The sequence below is a fragment of the Delphinus delphis genome, chromosome 10, assembly GCF_949987515.2.
Source record: "Delphinus delphis chromosome 10, mDelDel1.2, whole genome shotgun sequence".
NCBI lineage: Eukaryota > Metazoa > Chordata > Mammalia > Artiodactyla > Delphinidae > Delphinus > Delphinus delphis.
The window spans coordinates 40,971,728-40,983,717 of record NC_082692.2 but is presented as its reverse complement, the minus strand read 5'-3'; the positions used below and the strand labels follow the sequence as shown (position 1 = coordinate 40,983,717).

Sequence of the window (11,990 nt, the reverse complement as noted above, 5' to 3'; positions counted from 1 at the left end):
CTAGATGCCTTCCCTGAAACAATTCTCATATTAGGGCTGCAAAATACTGATTTTATCATTCTATTTTTTCCCAGCTGGCCATCATCTGAAAGGAAGACATTTTCTCAACCAGGGAACTATAGAGTTCCTTCTGAAAAGTCAGGATATCTGCTTGTTTTTTTTTTTGTTTGTTTGTTTGTTTTGTGTGTGTGTGATTTTTTATTTATTTATTTATTTATGGCTGTGTTGGGCCTTCGTTTCTGTGCGAGGGCTTTCTCTAGTTGTGGCAAGCGGGTGCCACTCTTCATCATGGTGCGCGGGCCTCTCACTATCGCGGCCTCTCTTGTTGCAGAGCACAGGCTCCAGACGCACGGGCTCAGTAGTTGTGGCTCACGGGCCTAGTTGCTCCACGGCATGTGGGATCTTCCCAGACCAGGGCTCGAACCTGTGTCCCCTGCATTAGCAGGCAGATTCTCAACCACTGCGTCACGAGGGAAGCCCACTTGTTTTGTTTAAGTACCAATTTTCTTTGTTGGAAATAGAATATTACACCCAGTGGTGATAGAAAAGTCTTGTTGTTGTTGCTTGTTTGCTTTATCTTTATTTGATTATTATTAGGGACTCATGCATTTTTATCCATTCAATGTGTTTAAGTTGATTATAGTAATTTTTTTTAATGCTCAAATTGTCCCAAATTTGGCCAGTGGGAGCCCCTTCAAGATGGCTGCTCTTTTCTTTTGACATGACTCTGGTAGTCTTTGAGCACTTTCTTGTTTTCTGAAACAAGCATGCTTTGTGTTTTCCCTAGCCTAGACTTGAAATAAGTCACTTCTCTAAGAAACTCCAGTTCCTTTTATTGGGTAATGGTATTAGGAAACCACAATCTGTGCTCTAAGGATGCCCATCGCTCCTGAAGGACCATTGCTTCCAGGTTCTTTCATTTGCTAGAGCTAGAAAATATATATATCTATAAATCATTAGGTTAAATTGATGTTTCTAATTCAAATTTAATATTAGGGTTTTAATTCAGCTACTTTTTTCTTTCCTTTTATACGCTAAAATCATGGTTCCCAAATACATTACATCATTCCCGAGTTGCTTTATCCTATAATATATATAAACATAGTTTCAAAATAACAATACAATATTATTACTAATAATAAAACTACTGAATGACTATCAATGCTTTTAGTACTACTTTTTATCCTTAGAATATAGTCCACTAAGAATATACAGTACTGTTTTCTAATAGGAGTTAAAATAAGTCTTCTCTCTAGGTTCCGTTGTTTATGTTTGTTTTAAATTTTAGGGCTTTTTGTTTCATGTTTATAAAAATTGTAAAGCATTTGTATATTTCAAAAGTCAATATTCGCTTTTATCCCTGTTGCCTCAAACGCATTCCCTCAACTCTGCTCTTCCCCCCTACCACTTTTTTAACAATTTCTGGTTTATCTTTTCAGTGTGGCTTTCTGCAAACATATAGCTTCCCTCTTTCTTACCCCAAGGTAGCACACAGTATGTACATTCTTTTGTGTCTTGCATTTTTCCACTGCATCCTAGGGACCCCTCCATATCAGCTTAAAGAGATCGTCTTCATTCTTTCTAACAGCTTAATGTTTCTCCTCCTCATGGAGGTACCGTAGCTCTTTCAGCTTTTCCATTCTTGTTGGACATGTTTTCAATCCTTTGCTATTACCAAACATGGCATGTCATTTTTGAAAGGCAGATTGCTATATACTAAAACCTGCATACTTACGTTTGGCATTTCCTTACCCATATTAAAATATGTTTTAGGAAAAAAAAGTTTACTTACATTGATTTGTTTTTAATTAAGTTATTAACATCCTTCAGAACATTTGAGCTCCATGGAACAGTTTAGGAAACACCATGGTAGGTGTGCAAACTCATAGCTTTGACAGATGTAAGTGTTTAGTGCTTGGCACATTGGAAGTGCTCAATACATGAAAGCTAATAGTAATCATAAAAGCAATCATGTCAATAACAGCAGAAAGTTTTTAAATGTTTCTTCATTTGGGTGTGTCATCAAGGAATCTGAGAGCTGAGCAGACTACATCTTACTCTTTGGTCAGTTACTGAGTAACTGCCGTGTTCCAGGTGTTATGGTAAGAACTTGTACCTGGAGCAGAGCATATACTGCAGGCCTGAGGGAAGGAATGAAGGAAAAGTGGGAATCCAACCGAGTCTCAGGAGTGGTGCTGGGGCTCTAGGGACGGGGCAACAGAAAGTCTCCGGGAGGCAGAAATGCCAGGGAGTCTTCTCCTGGGAAGAGGAGGTTTACTCAAATTTGGAGCCTCCGCAGGAGGTAGAATCAAACCACAAGACAGCCAAACCACAGTTAATGGAAATGACTGGAGATGAGGGGAGAGATGGAGAGAAGGGAGGAAGTGACGTTTCTACATGACGGGTCACGCCCCCGAAGGAGGAAAGAAAGCCTGAGAGGAGGGCCTCCATTCCAGGAGAGATGTCTGTCCACAAAGATAAATGGAGTCTTGTGATCGAAAAGGACTGGAGATGGGTGGTTTATTTAGCAAAGCTGATCAGGGAAGCCTCTGAATTTTTACCACATGTGTTGTGAATGAATGATGAGTTGGAAGCATTGATGTTAAGATCACAGGCAGGAGGAGTCTAAGGAAAGAGAGTGTGGCTGTAACTTAATGAAAGAAGGAAGGCCGGAGGAGGGGTGAGGTTGGAGAGCCTTAGCCAGTAAGGAATTTAGAGTCTATCCTAAGTGAGAAAGTCTGAACAGGAGGAGTTGCATGAATGGTTGGGAGAAGTAACATCTCGTCAGTAATTCCAAAACCTGGTCATTCTTCTAGCTGGATATAAGAAACAGAATGTCCAACACAGAGGACAGGTAAATCCTGACAAGGATGGTAAATGGTGGTCCCAGGATGACAGCTGTCTCACTGAGAGCAACTAGTTAAGATCGAAGCTGACACAAGGTTCTGGGAGTTTTATCTGACAGTAAAATGGACAGAATACCCAGGGTAGCTGATTGTATTGTAAGGAAATTTGTGATTCATTAATGATGGGTACCAAGAAAACCAAGCAAAGAGAAAACAGGCCGATTATTCATCCCAGGGAAAACACAAAGTTGTCTAGGAAAGGAAGAGCAGGCATGGTTTACTCTGTAGTTTGGCTATGAATACCCTTCATAAGATCATAATAATATAAACACTGAACACCAACCTAGCCAAAATTACAATATAACTATATTAGAGGAAGGGGTGCATGTGTGTGGTTTAAATCCTCTTCTTCCATAGTAGGAAGTAAAGAGAAAAGGCCTGAAGCTGAAAAATCAAGATATAGCAAAGCAAGAATACTATTTAGAGACAGAAGGTCAGTATTAACAGAATTAGTTAAAAACAGTTGAAAACTTATCAACTCTGGGGACAAGAACATGATAGGAGAAGGGGCTAGAGACTGGAATTGTTTTTTACGCAAATCTGGTAGAACTATTGGATTCTCTAAACTATGTGGATAAAATTACGTTGTTAAAAATTAAAATTTTAAGAGAGAAAGTAGATTGGAAGAGGGGATGTGGATGCAGCCCATGCAGAATCCTCTTTCAGAGAAGGTGATGGGAGGAGCTTGTGAGGTATGGGTTATAGGACAGAGAGGAGATTTAATGTTCTCAGTATACGAGAGTGATGATATGTTTATTATCTGTGGAGAGGGAACTCTGCAAAGGGGGAGAGTTTGAAAATACAGAAGAGAAGGTGACTGTCTATTCTAAAAGAGACTGAAAGAAGTCAGATCAAGAATGCAGAACAGGGCTTCCCTGGTGGCGCAGTGGTTGAGAGTCTGCCTGCCGATGCAGGGGACACGGGTTCGTGCCCCGGTCCGGGAAGATCCCACATGCCGCGGAGCGGCTGGACCCGTGAGCCATGGCCGCTGAGCCTGCGCGTCCGGAGCCTGTGCTCCGCAGCGGGAGAGGCCACGGCAGCGAGAGGCCCGCGTATCGCAAAAAAAAAAAAAAAAAAGAATGCAGAACAGGGCTTCCCTGGTGGCTCAGTGGTTAAGAATCCGCCTGCCTATGTAGGGGACATGGGCTCGATCCCTGGTCTGGGAAGATCCCACATGCCGCGGAGCAGCTAAGCCTGTGCACCACAAATACTGAGCCTGCGTTCTAGAGCCCGCGAGCCACAACAACCAAGGCCCGTGTACCACAACTACTGAAGCCTGCGCACCTAGAGGTTGTGCTCGCAGCAAGAGAAGCCACCGCAGTAAGCCTGTGCACCACAACGAAGAGTAACCCCCACTCGCTGCAACTGGAGAAAGCCCGCACACAGCAATGAAGACCCAGCGCAGCCAAAAATTAAAAATAAGTTTAAAATAAATAAATTTATTTAGAAAAAGGAATGCAGGACAATTTTTTTTTTAATGAGAGATAATTTACTTTGAGACTAGAAGAAAAAAAAATGTGAGTGTGAAGGCAGATACATAAACCTAAAAGTTTTGGAATAGCTCCATATTCCTTCCAAATTGTTTCTAGTGATTTCTGGGTAATATATGCATAGTGAAAAAAAGCACACTTCTGGTCAAAAGAGGACACTTTTTTTTTCCTTAAGTATAGCTAATTAACAATGTTGTGCTAATTACTGCTGTAGAGCAAAGTGATTCAGTTGTACATATATATACATTCTTTTTTTAATATTCTTTTCCATTATGGTTTATCATAGGATATTGAATATAGTCCTCTGTGCTCTACAGTAGGACCTTGTTGTTTATCTATTCTATATATAAGAGTTTACATCTGCTAACCCCAAACTCCCACTCCATCCCTTCCCCAACAGCCCCGCCTTGGCAACCACCAGTCTGTTCAAGACAGGACACTTTTATGACTTTATTAAACATTAGGACAGAGATGAGAGAAACACGTTTCCAAGGATGCATCAAGTTAAGTTTTAAGTAAAAGATCAGCAGAGATCAGGGCACTATGGGGACAGACATCTCTTGCGGTATCTTCTGAGATCTTTCTCTGAGAACGACCCGACTCCTCACCCCAGAGGGGGGTGCCAGCCACCACCATGTTTGTACTATGGGATCTTGGTCCCCTGGTCACAGTACATTGGGCTGGGGTGGATACTTTCCCCAAGTTTGGGCAGTCGTTTGTTTTTTCAATGATTTAAAATTGTGACTGGGAGACACAGTCTGTGGGCGGCTAGAGCTGAGGTGACATACAAACACAGGACCTATAGGGTTGACATGTCGGCTGAAAAGGACAGTCAGTCCATAGGGAGAGAATATGGCTGACGTACCAAGGGATCTAGAAAACAGGGACCCTATGGCCCAGAGAGAGAGAGCAAGACGGACTGCTCTGCGTTCTGCTGGCTCTTCCACTCTGAGTTCTGTTCCTTGCAGGGCCTGGCTCAAACCCACCCTTGGGTTCTGAATACCACTCTTGTGTCTTTATCGTAAATACCCTCTCCTTTTGTCTATAACCATTTTAATAGGGTTTCTGTGACTGGCAAGCAAAAACCTGGATTAGAACCATCTTCTCCCACTTCCATCCGAGTCCTCTTCTGGCCATCGATTCCCCCCATTTATTCTCTCTTGGGAAATCCACAGAGTCTCCATAATCTCTTGGTTTCTCTCTTTTCCGGGACCAAATGCTCCCAGTTCCAACCCCCATCTTGCCCCTACTCACCTGTATCTTGCTCAACTTTTTCTTTTTTGGCTGTGTGGAACAGCACGTTCCCTAACCGGGGATTGAACCTGTGCCCCTGCATTAGAAGCACAGAGTTTTAACCACTGGGAAGTCCCTTCCTCAACTTTCATGCCCTAAAAAAAACAGGTTTTCCAGAAAGCCCTCCTGGACTACTCAGACCTCAGGGATCCTCTCTTCCAATGACCTCCAATAGCACCAGACTCTGTCCATGGGTCCCTGTTCCCAGACCACAGCCTGGGTCCAGGACGGCTTCATCGGCACCATCTAGAGCGTGTTAAAATATTACAGACTCCCCGTCACCACTCTCCCCAGCCCCGAGATTCTAATTCAGTTGATCTGGGAGAAGCCTGTACTTTTTAAAAGGCTCTCAAGTGACTCTTCTCTGTATTCCAGTTTGAAAACCATCAATCTGTACCACTCACTTGGTACTTGACATAAACTACTTTGTATAGTTAGTTACCACTTTGTGTGCATTTTAAATTTTGTTCACAGTAAAGTAAAACCTTCCAGCCCACAGATTTAGAGAGCATTCAGGTGGATCTCTCCTAGACCTTCCTCTTACCAGACACCTTGATGATCTACACTGCTACCCTCCTACCTGATATGATTGACCCCAGGCAGAAGATATGGCCATCCTACCCAAGCCTTGGGCCTCTTTGCCATGCTTGGGACTCTAGGGAATGTAGAAAAAGGAGATGACATTGTAGATCATGGCTGGATACCAATGGCCTCTTCATGACAGAGTAAATCTGGACAAGACTGAAATTTCCATGAACGTTTCCTCTCCTGGTGCCCTGTAGAACTGTCATTGGTTGCAGGGAGTTGCAATGAACAGGATACTCTGCATCCCTTTTGGGGCAAATCCGAATTCAGGATGTTGATTTCATGATGTCCATGTGAAACAGTCCGTTCACACGTGACACACAAGGGGACCCAAACTGATGAGTCAAATGGAGCAAGACGTAGCTAGACGGGCCCGGGAATGATTGTCAATCCCCAGTAGCAGGTGGTCATGCTCAGTAGTCATCCCCAGAAGTCCCCACTTCCAGATCCCAGCATCCCTTACACCCTGAAAGAATTGGCCAAGACCTGGTAAAATGAATACAGTGCAAACACTGTTTAAAATTTTACTGCTGCTAGCCAGGGCTTTGGGTAGAGCAAGAAAGTGTGTGTGTGTGTGTGTGTGTGTGTGTGTGTGTGTGTGTGTGTGTGTTTTGGGGGTGGGAAAGGGAACTCCTTGGTGTCCCACAAGTCCCTGCCTTGAGTACAGGAGCCAAAAAGGAGGAGACCTGTAGGACAGAGGTTGATCCCATTCAAAGTCAGCACGGTGGGGATGAATGTGGTAGACTCTGACACTGAGCATCCAAGGGCTGTCAGACACTTGCCAGGAAGCCGTAGGGTGTCTCCCCTACCTGTTTCTCTCAGAAGGGCCATTACCTAAAGTAGCAAAAACCATATGACCAATGTTGTCCCAGCTCACACTTCTGGGATCCCATCTCTGCCCACCTCCCCCAAACCTGACACCCTCGCCTCACCTCTTCTCTTCTATTCCCTGCCTACCACTCGTCCCTGACCCCACCCCTCCCCACAGAATCTCTCATCCTCCACCCTAGTCCCATGCAGAGTCATCTGCTTTCCTCCCCACCAGACTCCCGGGTCCTGCGCACCTGGGGGTGCTGGACAGGCATGTGCCTGTGATGATGAGGATGACGCCCACGAGGAAGCCGGCCAGGCCGAGGGCCAGGCCGAGGGTGAAGACCAGGGTCTCTGTGGTGTCAGGCAGCAGGGTAGGCACCTGGGGCTCTGGGAGAGAAAGAGAGGGTCAGGGGGTCGGGCAAAGGGATTCCAGAGTGAAGGACACACGGGTGTGAGAAGGGGGGCCTGGGGAGGGGGCTTCGTACCCCAGTGCTTAAAGAGCGGCTGGTCCAGGCCCCAGTGCTCCACCTTGCAGTCATAGAAGTCATCCACCGAGGGCACGAAGGGCAAGTAGTGGAATTTCCGGAACAGATGGTTGGGCTGGGCATAGAAGCTGGTCTGGGCCACCCCCTCGGTGATGGTCTGACCGTTGCGCAGCCAGGTGATATTGATGACAGGGGGGAAGATGTTCTCCACGACGCAGATGAGGACGTTGGGCTGGCCCAGCTCCACGTGAGACTTGGGCAGCACAGTCACTCTTGGGGGCACTAGGAGGAACCAGGCCCTGAATCCCACAGGCTCAGCCCTCCAGCTGGGCCTTATCAGGGCTGGGATTGAAGGGTGTTTCCTCCTATTAGCTTTCCGAGAGCAGGGAATGGTCTAGGATGGTGACACCAGGACAGAAGCAGGGGGACAGAGGGATGAGAGACTGTGGAGGGCAGAGGGGGCCCCCGGGGGTCCTGTATCTGCCAGGTCCCTGATGGGGAGTACAGCGGGAGGGGTCATTTCTCAAGAGGAAGAGGTTGCTGAAGGAACCTGAGAAGATCCAGCACCTCCTGGGAAGGAAAGGGCCTGAGCACAACAGTCTCAGATTCCGAGAGTGGAGCCCAGGAGTCCATAGAGGCCTGTGAGGGGGAGAGGAGGCTTCTCTGGGCCTCCCCTGCCTGCCAGGGGCTTAGTGGAGGGGGGCACAGAGGAAAGGCCCGGTACCGTTGGCGGCTCTGGTACGGTTCGAGCGCTCCACCAAGACGTCCAGATGCGCTTTGATCATCGTGATACTGGCCAGCCCATGCTGCGGGTCAAAGTAGGCGAAGTTGCCAAATTCAGGCAGACGCCACACAGCCTCCCTCTTCTTCAGGTCCACAGAGAACAGCTGCTCTCCATCGAAATCGTAGGTGAACTGACCCGAGCCATCATAGGACTGGTAGAAGGCTGGTCCGTAGGAGCCCATGTGGTCAGCTGTATTGGGTGAGTTCAGGGGTCGGGGGAGAAAAGAAAAGGTATCAATCTCATCCATCAGATGTGATGTATTGAGTCTCTGAGCTGTGCCCCATCCTTGGTTCTGTGCGGGGGCAGAGTCCCGTTCTGACGCTGAGCTGGTCCTTGGAGAGTAGAAGGGTTGCCAAGGGACGGGAGGGAGAGGATGGAGGGCATGGGCACATCCCCTGCACACTGGCCAGCACAGAGTCATGGGTGCAGCCCGGCATACCGGGTTGGGAAGAAGAGAGGTTGCCTAAGCTCAGGCTTGGGATCCCCAGAGTTAAATCTTGGCTCTGATGGTCTGCCCCAGCTGTGCTACCAGGTCCTGTGTGTGAGACGAGAGGTGAGTAGGGGTGGGATGAGGAGAAAATAAGTCAGGTGAAGAGCATCCATGGAGCTTTGGGCACAGAGATGCAGTGCAAGAGGATGTGAGGGAAAACAGGTGATAGCGGGCAGGAGTAAGAAGATTTGTGACCAGAGCCTGAAGGGATAGAAAAAGGCAGCCCAAGGTATTGCAAAGAGCAGTGGAAAAGGAGTCAGAAGTTCAGGGTTCATGTCACAACTCTTCTGTCTCAGAGCATTATGATCAAATGTGTGTCTTCCCATGACTGAGGCTCAATTTTCTAGAAATTGGGAGTTAGGTGTTCGTTGATAAGATGGCTTTATAATTCTATGAAATTATTTGTGCAATGATCATGAGAAACCACCATGTGCCCAGCACGATACCAGGCCCCAAGGAAATACAGACAAACCAGCTGTGGACCCCGCACACAAGGAGCTCAAGTCTAGAGCAGGATAAAGACAGATAAACAGCTACCTATTGACCTGGTGATAAATACAGCAATAGAAAATGGGCTCGCCCGAAGCCAGGAAGTGGTACAGAAATCAGGATGCTGGGCAGCAGTAGGACGGAGGTTTGGGTCTCAGAGAGGAGAGAGGAATGAGGAGGCACCTGAATGTGATGCTGGGCTGAGCTGCACCTGTATTTTAGGTCCAGGACAGACCTGATAGAGGTGAGAGGGATGCGGGTAACAGAAGTTGCCCATAAACCAGAGGAAAGGAACTGTTCACTCTCTGTACCATCTGGCGTGTAACCCCACGCCCTTAATCTCCTCTCCTCACCCAGCACCCTCTGCACTCACCCTTGATGGCCCCAGCTTCCTGGGGGCTCAGGAGGGTCATCAAGGTGTGGAGTCCCAGGACCAGCCCCCCACTGAGGACCATTGTCCCTTGGTGCTTTAACCAAATAAGTCCCAGTCGGTGTGGAGGGTAAAGGAAGAGGGGGAAGGTAAAGAGGAAGAAATAGATTCTAGGATGAGGGAGCCCCCTGCTGTATTCAGCCAATCAGAGAAATTCTCTGCGTTAAATGTAGCTGTTGCTGGGGAAAGAAGTAGAGGAAAGAGCCTGGGTGAGAAGATGGAAGAATTCATTGGGCCCACGAGCACCAGGGAGGCTTGGTCCACAGGAAGCCAAAGGGATGGGAGGGGCTTAGATTAACTGTTTCTACATCCTCCAAGAAGGTATCCTGTGAAGGGAGAGGAAAGGCCATCAGAGCACCGCATAGCTGAGCTCAAACAAATCTTCTATCTTAATCCATGGTATAGGGACTCCTACTCGTCCTATACGTTTCTGTGGACCAATTTGGAGTTAAAAAATAAAATAAATTTGGGGATTCCTTGGCTGTCCAGTGGTTAGGACTCTATGCTTCCACTTCAGGGGACATAGGTTCAATCCCTGGTCAGGGAGCTAAGATCCTGCAAACTACATGGCATGGCCAAAAAAAAGGAAAGGGCTTCCCTGGTGGCGCAGTGGTTGAGAGTCCGCCTGCCGATGCAGGGGACACGGGTTCGTGCCCCGGTCCGGGAAGATCCCACATGCCGCGGAGCGGCTGGGCCCGTGAGCCATGGCCGCTGAGCCTGCGCGTCCAGAGCCTGTGCTCCACAACGAGAGAGGCCACAGCAGTGAGAGGCCCGTGTACCACAAAAAAAAAAAAAAAATTTTTTTTTACTAAGAAACTTTAAAAGGGAAACACTGGCTACACAGTAGAAAAAATCTTTTAAATCTTTAAATCATGTTTTAAAATATTACTTTATTTCATTATGTGAGGAAAACTGTATAACTGTTAGAGATGTTTAGAGTGAAAAAGAGCCATAAGGAGTTCCAGTGGACCTTTCTGAGGAGGGCAGAGGGTGCTGGGTAACCTCCACGAGTCCCTCCATGTCCCCTATGCCCGTGTCTCAGCCTGGAGGTTGACCTGTGTGGACTGCATCACCCTTACTTTTGGCTTCTAATTGGGAGGCACTGGCAGAATTTAGTCTAAAGTAAAATATATATATATAAAGTTAACTGTCTATCCTGGTAAAGAGAAGTCTAACCAAATATCTGAAGGCAATGTGTCAAAAGTGATTGAATAAATGATTTTCAACTTGGAAGGGATCTAAGAAATCATCTGAGTCTGTGTTTCCAAACCTGGCCACACAGGAGGATCAGCCGCGAAGTGTGTTAAAAATACAGATTCCTGGGTTCCATCCTGACCTGAGTTAGAGTAACTTTTCCAAAGTAGGGCCAGGGGGCCTGCGTGTTTAGCATGCTCCCTAGATGATTCTCGGGCAGGCAGTCTATGGACTGCTTTTCGGCACAAAAAAACAAACAAAAACCACCTGCTCTGATGCTCTTTCCTACACTGAGTGGCATTGATTTACAATATTGTGTTCGTTTCTGTTCTACAGCAAAGTGAATCAGTTATACATATACCTACCAACCCTTTTTTAGGTTCTTTTCCCATATAGGTCATTACAGAGTATTGAGTTCCCTGTGCTATACAATAGGTTCTTATTAGTTATCTATTTTATATATATTAGTGTGTATATGTCAATCCCAATCTCCCAATGTATCTCCCTCCTTCCCCCTTAGTAACCATAAGTCTGTTTTCTACATCTGTGACTCTATTTCTGTTTTGTAAATAAGTTCATTTATACCATTTTTTAGATTTCACACCTAAGTGATATCGTGATATTTGTCTTTCTCTGTATGAGTTACTTCACTCAGTATAACAATCTCTAGGTCCATCCATGTCATTGCAAATGGCATTATTTCATTCTTTTTTATGGCTGACTAGTATTCCTTTGTAGATATGTACCACAGCTTCTGCATCCATTCATCCATCGATGGACATTTAGGCTGCTTCCATATCCTGGCTGTTGTAAATGGTACTGCAGTGAACATTGGGGTGCATGTGTTGTCTGTACCTCCCCCATCTTCCCTCTAACCAGATAAGCACCTTAGCATGCTTTCAAATACATTCAAATACTTCTCCTTCACCAAGGTATTTGATCAGTCTTACTTCCCATACCTTTTTGGCACCTCCTGAAATTTTCTCTTACTGGAATACTTCCTCCAAAAGTGTTTTCAATGTATTTGTGGG

At 46.3% G+C, this 11,990-nt stretch overlaps 1 protein-coding gene across 1 annotated transcript; it reads right to left on the bottom strand.

Moving 5' to 3' along the window:
• Positions 1-6,875: 6,875 nt before the first annotated feature.
• Positions 6,876-9,821, bottom strand: LOC132431578 (HLA class II histocompatibility antigen, DO alpha chain-like). The gene is made up of 5 exons (XM_060021339.1): positions 9,709-9,821; positions 8,297-8,545; positions 7,573-7,854; positions 7,339-7,474; positions 6,876-7,108 (listed from the first exon to the last, which is right to left on the bottom strand). Exons 1-5 carry the CDS (start codon positions 9,788-9,790, stop codon positions 7,105-7,107), a joined length of 753 nt encoding a protein of 250 aa, XP_059877322.1. The 5' UTR covers positions 9,791-9,821; the 3' UTR covers positions 6,876-7,104.
• Between the last annotated feature and the right edge of the window lie 2,169 nt (positions 9,822-11,990).

Excerpts from the sequence above, each read along its gene's own strand:
- LOC132431578 (XM_060021339.1), bottom strand. The coding sequence starts at position 9,790 with ATGGTCCTCAGTGGGGGGCTGGTCCTGGGACTCCACACCTTGATGACC. Across the intron at positions 8,546-9,708 it reads GGAAGCTGGGGCCATCAAGG|CTGACCACATGGGCTCCTAC; the intron begins GTGAGTGCAGAG and ends CACCCAATACAG. Across the intron at positions 7,855-8,296 it reads CCGTACCAGAGCCGCCAACG|TGCCCCCAAGAGTGACTGTG; the intron begins GTACCGGGCCTT and ends GGTTCCTCCTAG.